At 33.6% G+C, this 20,094-nt stretch overlaps 2 protein-coding genes across 3 annotated transcripts; both read left to right on the top strand.

Moving 5' to 3' along the window:
* Nucleotides 1-1,503: 1,503 nt before the first annotated feature.
* LOC125866998 (probable apyrase 6) lies at nucleotides 1,504-7,043 on the top strand. Its single transcript, XM_049547409.1, has 8 exons — nucleotides 1,504-2,338; nucleotides 3,393-3,505; nucleotides 3,765-3,872; nucleotides 4,507-4,561; nucleotides 5,138-5,320; nucleotides 5,440-5,537; nucleotides 5,662-5,858; nucleotides 6,286-7,043. The coding sequence occupies exons 1-8, from the start codon at nucleotides 1,741-1,743 to the stop codon at nucleotides 6,560-6,562; spliced, it is 1,629 nt and encodes a 542-aa protein (XP_049403366.1). The 5' UTR covers nucleotides 1,504-1,740; the 3' UTR covers nucleotides 6,563-7,043.
* Nucleotides 7,044-8,893: 1,850 nt separating this feature from the next.
* LOC125868094 (uncharacterized) lies at nucleotides 8,894-15,176 on the top strand. 2 transcript variants are annotated; one of them, XM_049548697.1, is made up of 8 exons: nucleotides 8,894-9,139; nucleotides 9,404-9,695; nucleotides 11,029-11,100; nucleotides 13,231-13,295; nucleotides 13,743-13,899; nucleotides 14,471-14,554; nucleotides 14,654-14,743; nucleotides 14,863-15,176. In XM_049548697.1, exons 2-8 carry the CDS (start codon nucleotides 9,438-9,440, stop codon nucleotides 14,992-14,994), a joined length of 858 nt encoding a protein of 285 aa, XP_049404654.1. In that variant the 5' UTR covers nucleotides 8,894-9,139; nucleotides 9,404-9,437; the 3' UTR covers nucleotides 14,995-15,176. The 2 variants fall into 2 exon arrangements, with proteins under 2 accessions (XP_049404654.1, XP_049404653.1); XM_049548696.1 differs by lacking the exon at nucleotides 13,231-13,295 and adding an exon at nucleotides 12,320-12,384 and having other exon boundaries at nucleotides 8,895-9,139.
* The last annotated feature ends 4,918 nt before the right edge of the window (nucleotides 15,177-20,094 follow it).

Genomic DNA, 20,094 nt, shown 5'->3' with positions numbered 1-20,094 from the left:
TCGTGACCAATATTCTATAAAGAAGTGGTTGCCGTAGTTTGAAGTGCCATAGTTTATAGAGGCACAATTATTAATAGTGAGATAGTAGTTGCACAAATAAAAACAAAATTTATAGAGTTGTTCAGAGGATCTAAGAAAGCTCATAGATTTAGTAGGTTGATTCAACATTTTCTCATGTAACTAGTTTCTTGTCCAAAAGACATAGAACCTTCTTAGAAGGTGGCTATGAATTTAGGTGCTCTATAAATGTAATGACCCTTTTGTTTGTTAATGGTATTTTTAGTTTACCAAAACTATATCAAATAATTATGTAGCTTTTCAATTTTATAAAGATGAACAATCATACCAAATTTACTTATATATGTATAAATATATGACACAAATATGATTAATTGCAATATATCTGATCGAGAATAAGTTATTATTTTTATGAGGAAAATAAAATTTATCCTAAAATATCATAATGAAGACATGCATAAACTCAAAGTGTGAATACAAACAAATGATTTGCTTTGATTAAAGTCCAATTACACCATTTATCTTAGCCATCATAAAATAGAAGTTTTTGTAAGAGCTTGTCATTTGCTTAGTGATCAGGGCCATTGCAATTAATCTCATCGTGGCATATTTCACCCCAATGGACAAGTCCAAGTAATAGTGTAGAGACAAATTATAGTTATTTGGCCTTAAGTGATGCATTGATCATAACTTTAACATGATCAGATGTGAAATCGACTTTTTGAGATCGAAACTAAAATAGCTAAGCTAAAATGATGATAAATTTATTGTATTATCTCTTGCATGACATCAAAATAGGATATATATTATTTTTCTTGTACATCCTAACCTAAAAGGAAAACAAATATATATATCCTAAACTTCCAATGAAAGTAAATATTCTATAGAATTTTTCTAAGTAAATAAAATATTCTACATTAATATAAATCCTAAAACAAAAAAAAGTAATTATTATAAAATATCTCTAAATATATTTTAACATTTCCCCTCAACTTGAATTGGAACACTTCTATTTCTTCTTAGATTCAATTTCTTTGAGTCTTTCTCAATTACATGCTTCAAGTTTTGCTCTCTATTGAGATTAATACATATAACTATTAAATATAATATATATTTAAGTAATTAACTTATCCACATAATAAATACTTGAAACCACATATAAAGTTTTAAATTTTTTTTGAATCAGTGCTAACAGAAACATTTTTATCATGAATTCAAGTGCTCAATTGAAATGAACTCGTGAGTTAAATGTCTCAATAAAATTCATTAACATATTTAACTAAACAATAATATTATATTAGAGAAATGCAATTAAGTTATATCACAATCTTTTTTAATATTAATAATAAATAGATTGATAAAATTGTAAAAAATAACAAAAAAAAAAGAAGACAAATATGATTTTATGGAAAAGATTTTGTAGAAGTCAATTCTATTTCACCCAAAAAAGAATAAAAAGAAGAAGAAGTCAATTCAGTTTACTTTTTTTTCCATTTTCTTCTCCACAACCTCACATCTCTGAAACAAACTCCTCCAGCGTCATATTACCGGAACCAATTGAACCGGCACCAGAGAGAAACAAAAAAAACCGTTCGCCGGAGAGAAGAGAGGGCGTTAATCGGAGAAGCCCTCTCAATCTCCGATCACAAAAAACCCCTAAAATTGCTATTGATTTCATCATCGCAATCGTTCAATCATATGGTTAACATATTTTAATTTTTGATGCGCCGATCCAATGCCCGTAAAATAAATCGTGTTGATAACAAGAGTCAGACAATGGAATCGGCTAAATTGCAATACCGACCAAGTAGATCTTCTCATCGGAGTCCTAATCGGAATAGTTCTAAATCGAAATCGAGAATCTTTTGTTACACTTCGATAGTGTTTGTTATTGCTTTTTTATGTTATGTTTTTGTGTTTTCGAGTCATGTTAGGTTTTCTGTGAAGAGGAAATATGGGATTGTGATTGATGGAGGAAGTACAGGGACGAGGATTCATGTGTTTGAGTATGAGGTTAGGAATGGGGTACCGGTGTATGATTTTGGGGATAAGGGTTTGGTTTCGATGAGGGTGAATCCGGGGTTATCGGCTTATGCTGAAGAACCGGAGATGGCGAGTGAATCAGTGGGGAAGTTGGTGGAGTTTGGTAAGCAAAATGTACCTCAGGAATATTGGAGTTCGACAGAGATTAGGTTGATGGCTACTGCTGGAATGAGGTTATTAGATTCGGGTGTACAGGAAAAGATTTTAGAAGTGTGTCGAGGGGTACTGAGGGATTCGGGTTTAAAGTTTATGGATGATTGGGCTTCTGTTATTTCAGGTATGAGGAATGTGTTTGCATTTCACTTCTGTTGGTTGTCCCATGTTGAGTTGTTTTGCATCTTTTTGATCAATTCAATTTGAAAGTTGCTGTCTTTGAGTTACAGTTGACATTTTTATTGGTTTTCCCTATAGTTTTTGACACTTTATTTATGTCTTTGTGATGTAGTTATATAACTCTGTCCATATGACTTCGTAAAGCATATAGCACGGATAAAAGAGGAAGCTTGTGGTAGTGGTAGGTTGAAGGCCAGGCTAAAAAATGTAATTACTAATTAAAGGCTTAATGACTATAAGTCTTGCATCTCCTTGATGCCGTTCTAATACAACATCTTACTTCATAAAAAAAAAAAAGCTTAATGACTATAAGTCCTTAGAGTGCCAAATTCAAATTTTAAATTTGGAAATCAATGATCAGTGGAACGCTAGTTTGTTCTTAAAAAGAAGTCCTTTGAGTGGTGAATTAGAACGGAAAACAACTGCCCTCATCAAGTTTAGAATTTAACCTACTTTGTTTATTGATATATAGTCTTTTTTGTTTGAGTTGCGAACATTGATTGGTTATAGTAATACCCATTTGATTTTTCTGAACTAAAGAATATAGCTCCAATCCTTTTGACACTAAAACCAAAATGGTAGTACACTGAAGCCAGATTGAAGCAAGCTATGACTGTAGATCCTGTAGGTAAAGTTTCTGATGGTAAGAGAATATTCCGGTTCTATGACTGTAGATCGTGTAGGTATTTCTGATGGTAAGAGAATATTCTGGTTCTCTACATCTGACTTTGTGTTGATTTAAGTTGCCATGCACTCCCATTTTCTTTATAAATATTTGTAGTCTCTGACAATTGCTAGTTGCCTAATAAGGTTTGAGGGAAATGCTAGAATCTGCCCCTCTTGTCACATTAACTTTTCCCATGATGTATGCCGTAATGACATTTTAACTTCTGTATACCTGTGAACCTCTTGGTTGAAAGTATGCAAACACTTCATTGTAGAGTACAACTGTTGCTTCATGTTAACAAAATTAATATCATATTTTTTATTGATTGTAGGATCTGATGAGGGTTTATATGCCTGGGTTATTGCTAATTATGCCCTTGGTACTCTTGGTAGTGATCCTTTGCAAACAACTGGGATAATTGAACTTGGTGGTGCATCTGCGCAGGTTGATCTCATCATTTTGAAATATCAATTTTTCATCACTCTGGGGATGTTTTAGGCTTATTGTATTCCTGGCACTCTTGTCATTTTCTTTTAAATAGAGTGTCAGTAATCACACTAAAGCTCACAGAAAAAATTAATTGCACAACCAATAGTCTTTCTTGTGTTTTCTCTGCATTTGAAATTATTTTTCAGTTTGCATGAAGTAACTCCAGGATAAGAGCATGAATGTTACTATAACTTTTGCTGTCTGATCTATTCAGGTAACTTTTGTTTCTAACGAGCCTATGCCCCCAGAATATTCTCGTACCATTAAATTCAGGAACTTTACCTACAGGATCTACAGTCATAGCTTGCTTCAATTTGGTCAGGTAACCTTTATTTCCTTGTTAGTTATTAATCATGATCAGTGCAAAATTTTCCTTTATCCTTTTATTCTCTGAACTTTAGCGTGGCTGGTAACTACATGATCAAATATGCTACTGTATTCTGCACTGCATGCTAAACGTTGTGAAATTGGTAGCTGATAATTCGATGTTATTAGGAGCACTTCTGTCCTCAGGACTCAACATCTCACAGGTGTTTGATCTAGTGTAAGAGTGAGGTGTGTGATTTGTGGATTAGCCGCACATCACTAGTACAAGTCCAGCCTCAGACTAGAACTTGGTATTTACGTAGAGAAGGGTAGAGGGGCAGACTCATTATTCCTGAATTTAAAACCGTGCTCTAGCTGGCCCTAAAAAATTTCTTGGTTATTTAAAATACAAAAAAGTAGATAATCAAGATTGTGCTGCAGAATTAGTCAGAAATTAAATAATAAGCATTTCTAGTAACACTAAATTTGATGTTCTCTTCTTATCACTTATATGCATCTAAAGGACTTTTTGAAGTTGTTTTGCAAGACAAGTTTGAGTATCCTGACCTGGTTTTTGTCCATCTTTCCCTTTTATCTGTGAAACATCTATAGATATCTGTTAAGATTTCATCGCTTTTGATGTTTTGCAGAACGTTGCATTTGACTTACTCCTGGAGTCCCTTGTTGCGAGGGGACACCATCAAGGTAATGTGGAATCTCTTTTCATTTAATTATATATGAACTTCAAGTACTTCATGGTGTGATGTTAATTGATTCTATTGTTGCATTATTTTTCTGACTTTCACAAGATGAACACAGAGATTTGATTTAAGTGTTAGAGCTTTTGATAGTTGCGTAAGTAATTTAGTGAAATTGTAAACTTGAGCTTTTTACTTTTCTAAACACCCAAATTTGTGGATAGCTAAATATACTGTTTCCTCATTGATTCAGAATCCCACCCCTACTGCATCCCCACAACCAAAAGCATATAATAAAAGGATTAAATAAATAAAAGAATTGAAAAAACTAAAGTAAATGATACATGCATTTTTTATTTAATCATTCAACATTTGAAAGTGATTTGTTATATTATCCAATTGACATTTTTGAGGAATGCTACAGTTGTAGTATTGCTTTAGTTAGCATCTTTCTTCCTGGGTAGACTGATGTATCAGTTCTCATGCTTTTTTTTTTTGTTGGATTAAATAAGGCATCAGTTCTCATGGTTCTGCAAGTACAAATTTATATTCACAGATTTGTTTTCTGTTTCCATCAATGCAGCTCCTGAAAGAATTAAGTTGATGGATCCTTGTTCTCCTAGAGGATACCCACACAACTTAATGTCATTGAAGCTCTCCCCCAGTAGTTTATCAGATAGGACTAGGCACCTATCGTCTCTTTATCCCAGCGGTAACTTCTCAGAATGCAGGTCTGCCTCACTATCATTGTTGCAGAAAGACAAAGGTTTGCTTTTCCTTTTACCTGTAATAGAAAATATGCAATGTTAACTTTAACTTATTTTCGACCAGACATTCCTTTCATTTGAAACTACTTAATGAAGCTCTTCTTCTTACATCATGCAGAGAGTTGCCCTTATAAAAGCTGCTACATTGGGTCTACATTTATGCCCAAGCTCCAGGGGAATTTTTTGGCTACAGAAAATTTTTTCTATACTTCCAGGGTGCACATTCATCTTGTGATTATGCCTATGTGTTGATAAAGTTGGCATTCTGTTGTGTTATTTATGGTTGTATCTTGCTTTTTGATGGGCTAAAAGATGTTTTTTTTTTTTGTATTCTGAACAGTTTTTTGGTTTGCCCCCAAAAGCTTTTCTTTCTGATCTTATGGCTGCTGGGAAAAGTTTTTGTGAAGAGGACTGGTCAAGTTTGAAAAGCAAATACCCCTCCCTTCAAGAGGAGGACTTGCATCGTTATTGCTTCTCTTCAGCGTATATATTGGCATTACTTCATGATAGTCTTGGAATTGCTTTGGACGATGATAGGTACTTATTGATTTTGATTTCCTTCTTTGTATATCCTTTTTAATACTTCCTGCTATCTTCTTGACTTAAGAAGAAAGATTAAACACTGTGCTGCTTGCTTTTCACATAGCTTTCCAAGTTTTAATGATGTAGTCTTGGTTAAGTATCTTATCTACTGTTCCCCCTTCTACCCGAGGCTTGTCTCTTCTTTCATAAAGGGAATAGTTAAAATCTACTGAAAAACATAGATGAGAAGAGAATCTTACTTCATAAAAAAAAACATAGATGAGAAGAGAAAAGTAGGGGTCAACAGAAAGGATAAACTAAAAGGAAATGAAGTTTCGGTGAAGCATAAAAATTTATACGTTTTACTTCCAAATCTGTTGGAAGAACATATAGTTAATATATATTTTACCATCCCACTTAATTCAAGTATATGTTTGAGCAGGATTGGATATGCTAATCAAGTTGAAAACATTCCACTTGATTGGGCATTGGGAGCATTCATCTTGCAGAGCACAGCTGAGTTGGACAAAGAGCATTCTGGGTGGTTTGCAAATATGTTCAGTGAGGACTCTCTCATTTTGCTTCTCTTCTTTGCCTTTTTCATTTTGGTGATGTTCACCGCATGGTATGTGTCAAAGTGGAGAAAGCCACAATTGAAGACTGTGTATGATCTAGAGAAAGGAAAGTACATAGTCACACGTGTTGGTAGATGTTCATAGATTGTTTTATAGGAGTAGAAGCCATTTTCCTGCATCTGTGGATAAGGCGAAAGGACCAAAGTGGATCATCAACTACCTCATCCAAGAATCTCTGCACACTTTGTTGCTTGGTACCCCGAGCTAAAGATGCTATACTTGGGCGAGGTCAGATCAATCTTATGGGACTGTTGAAGTGAGGTTGATACGAAGGCGTCTCTATTTATTGTTATGAAGCAGAAAAGCTTCCGGTAAGAATGTTATAGTCGGTATGAGGAAGCAGATACTAGAAACTTAGAAGAGCTGGTCTTGTTTGGTTGCTCACCAAGGATACCATTTACACTATAGTCATTACTCATTAACACATTTCCTTTACAAAGTAGTTGCCTGTATCCCCTGGGGGGATGGTGTAGAACTAAAGATTTCTCATGGGTGGTAAATAATTTGAATTTGTTCAATTTGACAAGCTAAGCTTTATGGTAATGTAGAGTTTTACGCGTCTTCATCGCTGGACTCTCTCATATTGAATGCTGCTGATATTGCCCTTGCTATTCATTATTTAGACGGTAGTCGAAAGTTTGCATTTTTACAAACTTGAGGAGTTATTTCATATACAAATCTAAGTTTTGAAACTGTAAACTGTTATAAAACAACTTTGTATAGCTCCAAAGTTGTGACTGAATTTTCTTTTTTACACCCATAAGTTAAAGATGTGTGTGGCCCATCAATCATTGTTTGCCTTTAAAGTATAAAATGATTGGTAGGTGTCTTTCTGGTTCATTATTTTTAGGGACAAATTTTGAAAAGAAAGATTGGATAAATAATTAATTTGGTATAAGATATAATCGTTTCAAAATATGATATAAAAATGAAAAACAACAAGATTCATGTCAAATGAACTTCATTCCTTTTTATAGGAATAGCTTAAGAACTAACCCAAATATTGTGGGGATATATATGCTATATGGTGTATTCTTTTAACTCGTGTGGGTTTTCTTTTTATATTTCAACTCTTCTTGATAAATATTTTAAAATGGAATTTCCCGAAATGAATTCATAATAATCGAGCTTTTGATGAAGTCAGAAGTTCTCTCGTGGACTATGTGAAGACTCTATTCTTTCTATACTCTCTTTATTTGCTCCTTTCGGCCTTGCGATCTTAGATTTGTTGATAATTTTACGATATACCTAGTAAAAAAAGACATTTAAAGTTCCCATCACTCACCCAATACAATCTAGATTGATTCGTATATAAAAGGGAAAAAAAAGTTTAGCATCCCATAAAAGACCACAATTTGACAACGCTACCCTTTTCCTCAATTAAATTCTAAGCCGTTGAAATATAACATTATTAAAAAGGAGGTCAAAGTCACTATTGATCAATCACTATCTTCATTTATTTATTAAAAAGTCCAAAATTTTTGAAGCTGCCTAGCACCAAAACCAAGGCAGACAAAACGAGCCGTTGTAAATAAAAAAAAAAGACTTTTACATATATTATGCGTATGCAGTATATACTCATACACATGGTATTCATGCTACAGTGATGGATCTAGAATCGCAAGGTGTTCATTTTAATATCTCGATAAAAAATTAAAATATATATATAAATGAGAAAAGGGTCTGATATACCTTTTAATTTTGCTATTTTGAGCTGATATGCCTTCGTTATGAAATTGGTTCATATGTACCCTTACCATTATACAAACGACTCACATATACCTCTACCGTTACAAAATGAACTCACATATACCCTTTATTTAACGGAAGTGAAAAAATTAATTTTAAACTTATATTTTTTAAAAATCATTTAGGGGTATATAGGATTCTTCTAGCAAAGTTCAAGGTATATTTCAATTTTTTTCATACATAAATTATTTTTTGACTTCTTTGATTTTCATTATTTTAGTTTTTATTCTTATTTTATTTTTTTCTTTCATTCCTTAGTGTAAAGAAAAAAATTTAAAACTATTTTTTTTGTCTATATTGTAATTTAATTTTTGTATTTGAAGAAAAAAAAATTGGTCATCTATAATAAGTTTTACAAGAATATTAGTGAAACAAAAATAAATTTGACCATCAAAATAATAAATCTAAATTAGTCATTGAAACAAAAACAAAGTCAAAAAAATATGTTTGAGGAAGATTAAATATACCCGTATGGGATTATAGTTTTTTTTTAAAAATAAATAAAAAATTAAACTAATTTTTTTTTCCATTTCCGTTACAGGAAANAGAGTAATTACACCAATTACACCAATTCCCAATTCCATTGTGGCCTTTCAAACAAGCCCTTAGTGAAAATACGGAATTTCGATACTGTTGATGCATATAAAACCTGTAAAGCGAAGATAAACAGAGAGATCCCCAAATTCTCTTTTTTAACAAGGAAGAAAAGAAAGCTTAACCAAAAAAGTGCAGAAAACAACAAACAAACCGCGATAATTCAGTGGTTCCTTAGTTCTATTTTGGTATATTTTTCGGACAAATCTAAGATAAATACTATAATTAGCAAACACCGTTCAATTTGTTCCGCTACAAATACGCAGTATTTTTTGGGTTTTTTCTCTTTCCATTTCCTGAATTTCTTCATTTTCCCAGGTATGATTCCTTTTTTTGCTCTTTTTTTTGGTTTAATTTGAATTTAGGCTGTGAATTTTGAGAAATATCTTGATGTCGCCGAGATTTTTGGGTTCATGGGTCAATTTTGTGTTTAGGGTTTGTTGTTTCGTGAATTTTTGTGACCATTGGAAAGAAATGAAATTAGATTAGTTTGAATTGAGAAGAAGTAGTTGATGTTAAAGAAAGATCTTAACTTTCGTTGTTTATTGAATTGGGAAGTGATTATTGGTAAATTTGGTGTAGGAATTGTGTTATTTTTTTTATCTGGGTTTTTAGAATGGGAGATTGTTTGGTGGTGCATACGGATCGTCTTGTGAAGGCTAATGGAGCTGAGATTATGGATGGGAAGAATCCTGAAATGGTGGGGTCTTCGTCGGCAATTGCTGTAGATGAGAAGAAGGTGCTGGAGGAGGAGGAGGAGGAGGAGGGTGATGAGGAGGTGCCGTTAATTGGTAAAGCAGAGTGCAGGATTTGCCAGGAGGAGGATTCTTTGGACAAGTTGGAGAGCCCATGTGCTTGCAGTGGAAGTCTCAAGGTGAAATCTTTTTCTCGTTTGGTTTTACTTGCAGGAGAATCTGATCATTTTATGGTTATATGAAAATTGTTTACAGGACAAAAGGAAATGTGGGGTTAGATTTTCTTCTTTTCTTTGTTTTCTTCATATGTGCCTTGAAATTGGAAGCACTTGTTCTTGCATTTGAGTTCAGTTCGTTCACCTCCTAGATACTGTTTAAATTATTGATACTCGATAAGTGAATCCCAACTAGTTTGGCGCAAGTAGATATCACCAATACTGATTTGGTGATATCTTGAATGCCATGGTAAGAGGAGGGCTATGATGTGTGTGTGTAGCTTTGCATGATGATGGTGATGTTTTTCTGTTCTTTTCTCTTTTTTCACTCTCTTGGTACCTCAGTATCATGTACTTCTTTTCAAGACTGTCGTTGCGAGCCCCTTTTTCAAGCAAGCTTGATTTCGCTTGAGTTGTGGTTATCCACCCTTACTCCTGTTAACAGGAATCAGGATATATCCTGCTATCTGATATAGTCATATCACATTCTAGTTTCACTTCAGGAACTCTTTGATTCCATAGCAGCGCTTATGGAGCTGTAGCTGTAATATCCTAATTTGCTAGGACTCTTCACTTTTGGTGCTGCACCCGTGTCGACCCGACATCGGTGTGGGTGTGGGATCCGTGTCCGATTTGGTCAGCCGATTTTGGGTACTTTGACCAAAATCGATGAGGAAAGTCCGGACAGTTTTAATGATTTTTGTAATCAATATAAAAGCTAAGGTGAAATTGAAGAAAATAATACCTTTTATACATAAATTTCTATGTCACTCCTTTTCCTTTAATCTCCTTCCTCAATTCTCCTCAAGTTCTCCACATAATATCTCATTATTTAAGTTTTATAACTCTATTTTTAGATATTTTAATTATTTTTAGGCGAATCCCCGCACCCGTATCCATACATGGATCCATATCCCCGAATCTTAAAAATTTGATCATGAAGGATCCGACTTCTAGGCCCGCACCCATATCGGACACTCGCACCCGAGTCTGAGCAACTTAGGTAATATCCTTGCCGCTGCTGTTCCTCTGTTGCAGTTGCTTTCTTTTTATACATCTTCACCCTCATCAAAGTTTTTTCCTGCTTACAATTCAATTTTTTTTACTTATTCTCACTTTAATTGCATAGATGGTTGCACTTTTCTTCTTGCATTGTTTCCATTTTACTATACAGTAAGTTATGTGATTTTCTTTAATTGCCTGATAACTTAAGAATTGTTGTTTTCTGTCTTGCTTGCTTTGTTTTCTTTCAATTTGTGTCTCTGCTAATTATTTTGGTGGAAAACATTTACTGCAGTACACACACCGAACATGTGTTCAACACTGGTGCAATGAGAAGGGGGATATTACTTGTGAGATTTGCCATCAGGTATGTGTCTATCTCCCAGTTGGTTTCCAACTTTCCATATTGTCTTGTGTATTATAAGATGAAAGACACTCCATTCTACCTTATCAAAAAAAGACACTCCATTCTATGTGAGAGTACTCCTGCTTGTGCCATTGAGTTCAAATCACAGGATTCTCTTCCCCTCTTGAATTACCCTTAGTAGTAGTTTGGTAAGTAAGATGGGTTTACGTTATATACAGTCCATTGAGATTAGATCATAATCATATGAGATGATATGTGGAGAATTATTGGCCCGGTTGTCTGGCTTGCTGATTTTACACAAGTCACATAGTCCTTTCATGTGTCACATTAGTGTGAAAGGACAAGGATAAATTGCTGGTACTCCTATTTGAGAAATGATGTGGCAGCACTCAAGGATATGACCCAGCAGTCAATGAAACTGCAACCATAGTTCAAATCCTAGCAGAGACAAAAAAGGCTAAGTGATTTATTTCCATCTGTACTAGTGGGTGTAGTGAGTATTATGTGGATTAGTCAAATTGTGTGCAAGATGGCTTGGGCACCACCACTTTAAAAAGTTAGTGTGTGGCACTCACCTTTCCCTTCCCCATAGTTTGAGAAATTACACGACCAATCCTTTTGTTCAAGTTGCATAGTTAGATATCTTTTGTCACCTTCTTTCCGGTGTGGTGAATACTGAACCTAAAAATAATAATGCAAGTTAAATATATTTATAAGGATCTTTTTTCCCTTTTGTGAAGGAATGAACTGGTAGGGGTCAATGCCTAACCCCCTTACCACAAAGGTGGTTTTTGATATAAAAATAAGGGATCTTCTTGCCATGAGATCCTTTGCATCCATCCCTCTCATTCATGATGATTATGCAAGTTGACTATTTTAGTTTAAAACTGAACTATCCTTATTTTAAAATCAATATATATTGGCCCTATAATTGCTTAATTCTGTATCATCAAGCTTAGTTGTTTTTTCGAGACAATGAAGTTTGGATATGTATTTGTCTCTTGGAGCATTCACCTATAGTTGTCTCTCTCTCTTGCTTAGCCCTATTCCGTAGTGCTTTGACAATCAACATATCTCTTAAATAAATAGCTTGACTCGTGATGATTTCAGAGAAACTTGAGAGTCTGGGCCTGATACATTTGAAATTCTTCCCTTTAATCTTGATGCTCATTAGATGATTTCTTTTCTGGTTAGTTTCATTTTCAATTGCAATTTGCAGCAATACCAGCCTGGTTACACTGTTCCTCCTCGACCTGTGGCTGAGGAGACAATTATTGATATTGGGTGAGTTTAAGTTGGTTCATCTTTCATTTGTTTATATACCACTAATTTGGTTGTAAATTCTCTTTTTTTCTGTAACCTTTTCAATTCAAACAAGCCATGATTAATGTTTTGACCTCTTTGGTTGTGATTTTAGCTAGTCGGTGTGGAATTAGTCATGAGGTTTGATCAATTTTCATTCTTTTTATGATGGTGGTGCCCGGGCCAGCTTGCGTGCACCTTGACTAATTCCACTAAGTATCTGCTTACCTCCCAAGGATAATTTTGTCCACCAAGGCTTGGGCAGATGAAAGAAAAATCGCCTAGTGTTTATTTGTTGTCTCTGCTGATATTTGAACTATAGAGACCTCANTAATCATGCAAGTTAAATATACTTATCAGGATCTTTTTTTCCTTCTGTGAAGGAATGAACTGGTAGGTGTCAATGCCTAACCCCCCTCCCCCCCTACCACAAAGGTGGCTTTTGATATAAAAAGAACGGATCCTTTGTATCCATTCCTCTCGATTCATGATGATTATGCAAGTTGACTATTTTAATTTAAAACTGAACAATCCTTACTTTAAAATCAATATATATATTGGCCCTATAATTGCTTAATTCTGTATTATCAAGCTTAGTTTGTTTTTTCAAGACAATGAAGTCTGGATATGTATTTGTCTCTTGGAGAATTCACCCATTCCGTAGTGCTTTGACAATCAATGTTTCTCTAAAATAAATAGCTTGACTCGTGATGATCTCAGAGAAACTCGAGAGTCTGGGTTTGATACATTTGAAATTCTTCCCTTTAATCTTGATGCTCATTAGATGATTTCTTTCTGATAAGTTTCATTTTCAATTGCAATATGCAGCAATACCAGCCTGGTTACACTGTTCCTCCTCGACCTGTGGCTGAAGAGACAATTATTGATATTGGGTGAGCTTAAGTTGGTTCATCTTTCATTTGCTTATGTACCACTAATGTGGTTGTAATTTTTTTTTTTTTGTGTAACCTTTTCGATTCAAACAAGCCATGATTAATGTTTTGACCTCTTTGGTTGTGATTTTAGCTAGTCGGTGTGGAATTAGTCATGAGGTTTGATCAATTTTCATTCTTTTTATGATGGTGGTGCCCGGGCCAGCTTGCGTGCACCTTGACTAATTCCACTAAGTATCTGCTTACCTCCCAAGGATAATTTTGTCCACCAAGGCTTGGGCAGATGAAAGAAAAATCGCCTAGTGTTTATTTGTTGTCTCTGCTGATATTTGAACTATAGAGACCTCATGGTTCTCCCTCACTTCACTGACCACTAAGCCTCAAGGGTGTAAACTACACACTTTTACAGCTTTTAAACTAATTTTAAGCCTTCATATTTTGGTGCAGGGGAGGATGGCAAATCTCTGGCACTCCTTTGAATTTACATGATCCTCGCGTCTTGGCAATTGCAGAGGCTGAACGCCAACTTCTGGAAGCTGAATATGATGATTACAATTCTGCAAATGCAAGTGGTGCAGCATTCTGTCGATCTGCTGCTTTAATTGTAAGCCCTTGTACTTACTTATTTCCTAAGATAACATTGTGAGCCTCTTTACCTAGTATTTGTGTCATTGCCTCATTCACTTTTTGGTTCACTTTCAAGCAGTGGGTAAATGCTCCTTAAGTTGAATTTCAGTTAAAAAAATACACTAATCCAATTCAGGGTTTTGTTTATCTAACTGATATTTTAGGCATGTAAGAACAAAAAATGTTTTTACAGATACAAATGTTTCTTTTTTCCCACTTTGGTTAAATGTTTTTTTTATTTCCGAAGTTCGTTATTTCACATTTTAATTGGTTTAGAAAAAGAAATGAGAAGAGATACGAATCAAAATGCAGAGTGCTGTATTGCTTGTTCAAGCTTTATATACCTGAACCCCATTACTTCAAAAAGATTGGCCGTCTCAATCTCTGGTGATCTGTCTCGACTGGTCTCTCCTTTATGTCCAGGATTCGTGACCATAGCTTGTTTATTTCCAATGATATGGACCATCTTGTATACTTAGTCTATCCCTTCCCCGTTCTGCCCACAATCTGATGACTGTCCAGTCTTAAATGATAATTTTCATTGACAGTTGATGGCTCTTCTACTCTTGCGCCATGCATTACCAATGACAGAAACGGATGGAGATGATGAAGATCCAACTGCTTTCTTTTCGGTAAGTTGGCTAGCTGTACACCTATATGGTTGCCATTTTTATATTTCTCTTTAAAAAGGTTTCTTCTTAACGGTGGATCTAACTGATCCATCTCTGCAGCTTTTCTTACTTCGGGCAGTTGGCTTTCTTTTACCCTGCTACATCATGCTCTGGGCCATCAGCATTTTGCAGCAGCGCAGGCAAAGAGAGGTGGGTGTTAGTTTTGCTAGTCCCGCATCAATGAATTGTTTTCGAGATAGTGTGCTGTGCACGTCTATATTTAGCTACAACTGATGTAAAAAACTCGTATTCATTGTTTGGTTGGGCAGGAAGCTGCAGCATTGGCAGCAACACAATTTGCAGTTGTGTTACACTCTGGACAGCCGAGAAGTGTACAGTTTACCATAGCATCAGCTGCACCAGCAACACCAGCAGCGCCTGCTTCAGTGGATAACGTTTAAACAATAAGACGATCGCGCTTGATCTCTTATTTTGAAGCTAAATCCTGCCTTATGCTTGATTTGTATCTGTATTATGAACAATATCACCATGTCTCATCTTTTACTAAAAAAATTATGTGTCACTAAGTTGTATATTAATCGTATCATTTAACATCTATGTATGACATTTTTGATTAACCTTTCTTGTGCCCATGAAGAATTGTCTTATTATTCTCTTCCTATCTTCGGGATTACATATATATGTTCATAAAACTATGATAGAACTCATCTATTTAGTCAAATATTAATGATAAATCATTTTATTGTTATTATTATTTGTTTATCACTTCTAACAAGTGTAAGTGACTAATAACAATTTAAGGGTATCCCGTGGAATTAGTCGAGTTGAGCAAAATGAATTGGCAGAGTTATATGTTACAACATATAGTAATACTATCTGATTTTCGAAACCACAAAAATGTAGTTTGTAATATTGTACTAAGTTCATAATTTAAACTCAAGTCTTCTTATAATAATAAAAAAAAGGCTAAAAGGGTCAAATTTACTTGTGTATTATTCGAAATTGATCAATTTTGCCATATGTTAAGACTTTTGGTCTAATGTTACCCTCGTTGGCACTAAAGTTCACAATTATTTTCAACTATACTCTAAGAAATCAATCTATTTTTATTAAATAAGAATAACTTAACAATCTATATTTTGTATTTATTGTGTTTCTTAACAGGTGTGAAAACAGCTAAAACGACAGTTAAAATGAGACGAAGAATATCTTTCTATAACATAGACAACTCCCTAACAAACTCAAGTAATATCACTATCAAATTCAGTAATCTTGTGGCTTACATTTGTTTTAAAGGTTTTTGGGGGTTAAAAAGGAGTGGTAATTTTTAAGGATTTGAGAATATAGAAAAGTTGTCCATGTTATAGGATCAATTTTTATACACTCAAATATGATGTTAAAGTAGAGCAAAGCATCTTCTTTAAACACTTGTATTTTTTTTTTGGTAAACATTCTCTTTGCAGTGTCCCAATCTTTGTTTGTTCAAATTTTTAACTTTAACAAAAGATTATTAGTGTCTTTGAGCCCACTAATTATCTAAAGCTTGTTGTTTTCTAACATTAATTTATGTCTTAAAATCATTTGCTATTTTTATGTCCTTGTCTTGCTTAGCAGATAAGGACTCTGTTCTCTTTGGTTGGATTTCACTTGTACTATATCACACAAAAGAGACGAATTCAAAATTTGAAATTAGTCAAATTATATGGGGTAAATTGCATGGATATCCAATTTCGACATCGTTATTTAACTCCTGTTTGTCTTTTAAATTTTTTTCACATGTAGTCACTTCCGACAACTTTAAACATAAGGTGTTTGGAGTTGATTTTTATAAAGTCTAACTTCAGAATTCAGACATACAATCTAAGCTTCAAATGGGTGAAGTTCAAGCAAAAATAATTGAACTGAGGCAAAAATTAGTAAACTTCAGTCATACAGGGCTGACTAGGGGTGTACATGACCGGGTTGGTTCGGGTTTTTCAAATATCAAATCAAACCATTTGTGTAAAAATTTTAAATTTATAAACCAAACCAAACTAATAGAATTCGGATTTTTTTGGGTTTTTCAACCTCGGGTTGGTTCAGGTTTTTCAAATACCAAACCAAACCATTGTATCGAATTTTTAAATTTATAAATTAAACCAAACTAATAAACCTCGGATTTTTTCGGTAAAGTTTGCATACAAACATATAAATAACTTGTGCTCCAAATATTTCTTTAGTCCAACCAAAATACACCCGTAACGCTTAGACAAAAATAATTGAATTATTGCTTGAACTTCACTCATATACAACTTCAGATATTGTGTTTGAAATTTGATTTTCTCAAGTCTAACTTCAGACACTACATATTTGAAACATGTGTATATATATATATATATCAAAAAATTTTAAAAATGGATACACATCGAGCCTCTCTTGGCTTTTTGTTGGATGTACTTCGTTATAAGCTGAATTTTCTTATTAGACAAGTTATTGAAAGTACTATATCTTGATTGGAATATGGATCCAATCTTCTTCTTGTCCAAATTAGTAAAAGGTTCTTAAGGGCATAGGATGAAATCATGAAAGCCCCTTCAAGATTCTCAACTTTAAGACAAGAGTATATCTAATAAGTATGCCAACCTTAAGTTAGAAAATGTGCAGTACAAGCAAATTAATAGGTCCCTCCCAACACATAAATAAATCTACTTTTATTATTACTCTTTATATTAGTTTGATTGGATACGAAGTTTATAAGAATATGAAAAGGACTTTTGAAGTAGGGCATGACTTAGTGGTCAATCAAATAGGCTGAAAATGATATGAAACGAAATAACAATATTAAGTGATTTTTTTTCATATATCCAAACCTTACTAGATAGAGTCATGCGATACTTGAGTGGGTGAAAGATATCTCACACTTTATAAAAATAACTACGATGCATATAAATTGATCCGAACATCATAATTATGAAAAAAAAGTTAGATATTCCAATCATTCTATCACACTTGGTGATGTATTCTACCAAAAAGCTTTATCTACTATGACAAGACAAAAGGTAAAAGTGAGCAGAGAGCACCAATGAAAGTGAAAACATGCTGTATTTGTATATCTTGGAAACACAATCCATTCTCCATAACACAAGTTCATAGAGCATTAAAACATGTTATTTAGAATGTTCCAACTTTGTTGTGATTTACTAGTAATATTTATACAGGTAAAAACATATCTAAACTATTTCGAGAATTTCATATATTAACTGTCAGTTGTTATCGTAGTTTTTTTCTATCTGAATTATCACTATCTATCTATATATTACTCCCTTTGTCTCAATTTATATGACATATTTCGTATTTTAAGAGTAAAATTGTTTAAGTTGAACGGGAATTTCCGCATGAAATCTTTAATTTTTTAAAAATGAAATTCATATATTTGTAAACTATGTAAAAAATGCTTTAAGTCACAATAATTGACAATCCAAAATATTTAACAGATATATGAAAAATTTACGATCAAAAATAGACTTATTTAAATTTTGAAATCCGAAATGTGCCACATAACAGAGGGAGTAAAACACAACTTGAAGTTGATTAGACCAACTATCACTTGTTTCCTTTTTCTTTTTGAACTATCACCATCTACTCAACCAGGTGTGTTCTAATACATAGTTAATAATAATTGAAGTAGGATAAGAGAACAACTGATAATTAAAATATGATACTCGCAAAAAATATTTAGTTCAAATATAATTTTGAACATAATCTTTATTTTTTATACAATAAAATCAAAGCAATATAAAGAAAAAGTTGGTCTTCCTGGTTTAACGAGAAAAACAAAAACAATTTCAAATTTTAAGAGAAAGTGACACTTGAAGTGGTTTTATCTGAATAAAAGAAATTAAACTAAAAATATAAAGACTAAAAAAGAAAAGCATAAAGAAACAGATTTGGCACAAGAAACCAAGACTGGTATTTTTAGTTTTTGCATTGGGAAAAGAGCTTGGAATTCTAAAGTGATATTTCTTAATAACATAAAGTATAATGTTTAGTTGTTTTTAGGAAGTGATGTTCTATTCCCCACATATCCTTCCTTTTTTTTTTAATCACATTTTGCTTTATGACTACTTACACTTTTACCAGTCTTATAGTTTTGGCTGCTTACCAAAAAGTTTTTTCTTCCTTAATAACTAAGTAAGGTTTGATTAACAAACAATAGCCATTTTAAGCAAGTACTTAGTTTCACATGTTTTTGGACAATCGTGGCGTACTAGTCAGTTTATATGCACCTCGACTAATTTTATAGATATCTGCTATTTTTCATTAGCACAATTATTGAGTAATTTGTTCAAGTAAGAAATAAGTCATCAAGTATTTTTGTTTCTGTTTGAATTTAAACTTAAGATGTCATGATTCTTAGTGTATTTTAGTGAGCACTAAGCTATACCCTTGGCATGTAATAACGATGATGTGGCAAGCTGACTGGAAATCCAGGTGGCAAACATTAGTCCTTGATTCTAAGATCAATGTAGAAGTAACGATATATAGATAAACAACTTAACTTGACACCAACTGACAACTAAACAGTTCAACTTTAAGGATGTATATTTAGACACCTCAACTCATATCCACTGTGTTAGTTGAACAGTTCAACTAACAAAATGACCTTCTAGACACCTTGAAAATTTATATGACATGTCAGCTGCAAGTTTAGGTGGCAAACATTAGTCCTTGATTCTAAGATCAATGCAGAGGTAACGATATATAGATAAACAACTTAACTTGACATCAACTGACAAGTAAACACTTCAACTTTAAGGATGTATATCTAGACACCTCAACTCATCTCCACTGTGTCAGTTGAACACTCCAACTAAAAAAATGACCATCTAGACACCTTGAAAACTTATGTAACTATGTCAACATCAGGTATCCACGAGACACGATGAAAACGAGTTTTGATGTCTCAAGTATGTGTCCTACAAATAACAAGTGAAAAGATGCTTAGCTTCTCTAGGATGTTGTTCCAAGAAGTACCCTTTATTCATCCTAGTTGGATTCTTTTATAACAGCCTTAATTTTCTACTTTAGCTGCAATATTCATGATTGGGGTGAATCTAAAAACTAATCTACAGATTCTGGGACCCCCAAAATCCATTCAATAAAAAACATCAGTCACTATATATATACACACACATACACAATAATAGATCATAGTATCAGGACTCCAAATATTTGAACTTTCTTCCTGTTACTCAGAAAAAATGGTTTTCATTTGTAACAAGGCATTTGTATTTCTTCTTATTTGTATAGGTTTCTTAGTAGTTTGTTCACATTCACAACAACAAAATGAGCTGAGGTTATCGACGAGTAGGCGTATGCTTAAAGGATTAGTTACAGAGGAGGAGTTGAACACTGGCTTCAAATCAGCACCAGAAAGTAAGACATTTGATCCAAATGGCTCAAGTAAACGAAAAGTACGAAAAGGATCAGATCCAATCCACAATAGGTCTTGAAGGTTTTCTTAACAGGACATTCTGTATATAAACAAAGAGTTATGAGAG

Source organism: Solanum stenotomum, chromosome 6, assembly GCF_019186545.1.
Source record: "Solanum stenotomum isolate F172 chromosome 6, ASM1918654v1, whole genome shotgun sequence".
Lineage (NCBI taxonomy): Eukaryota > Viridiplantae > Streptophyta > Magnoliopsida > Solanales > Solanaceae > Solanum > Solanum stenotomum.
Note: the sequence above shows the minus strand (reverse complement) of the source record. Positions and strands in the feature narration are given on the sequence as shown.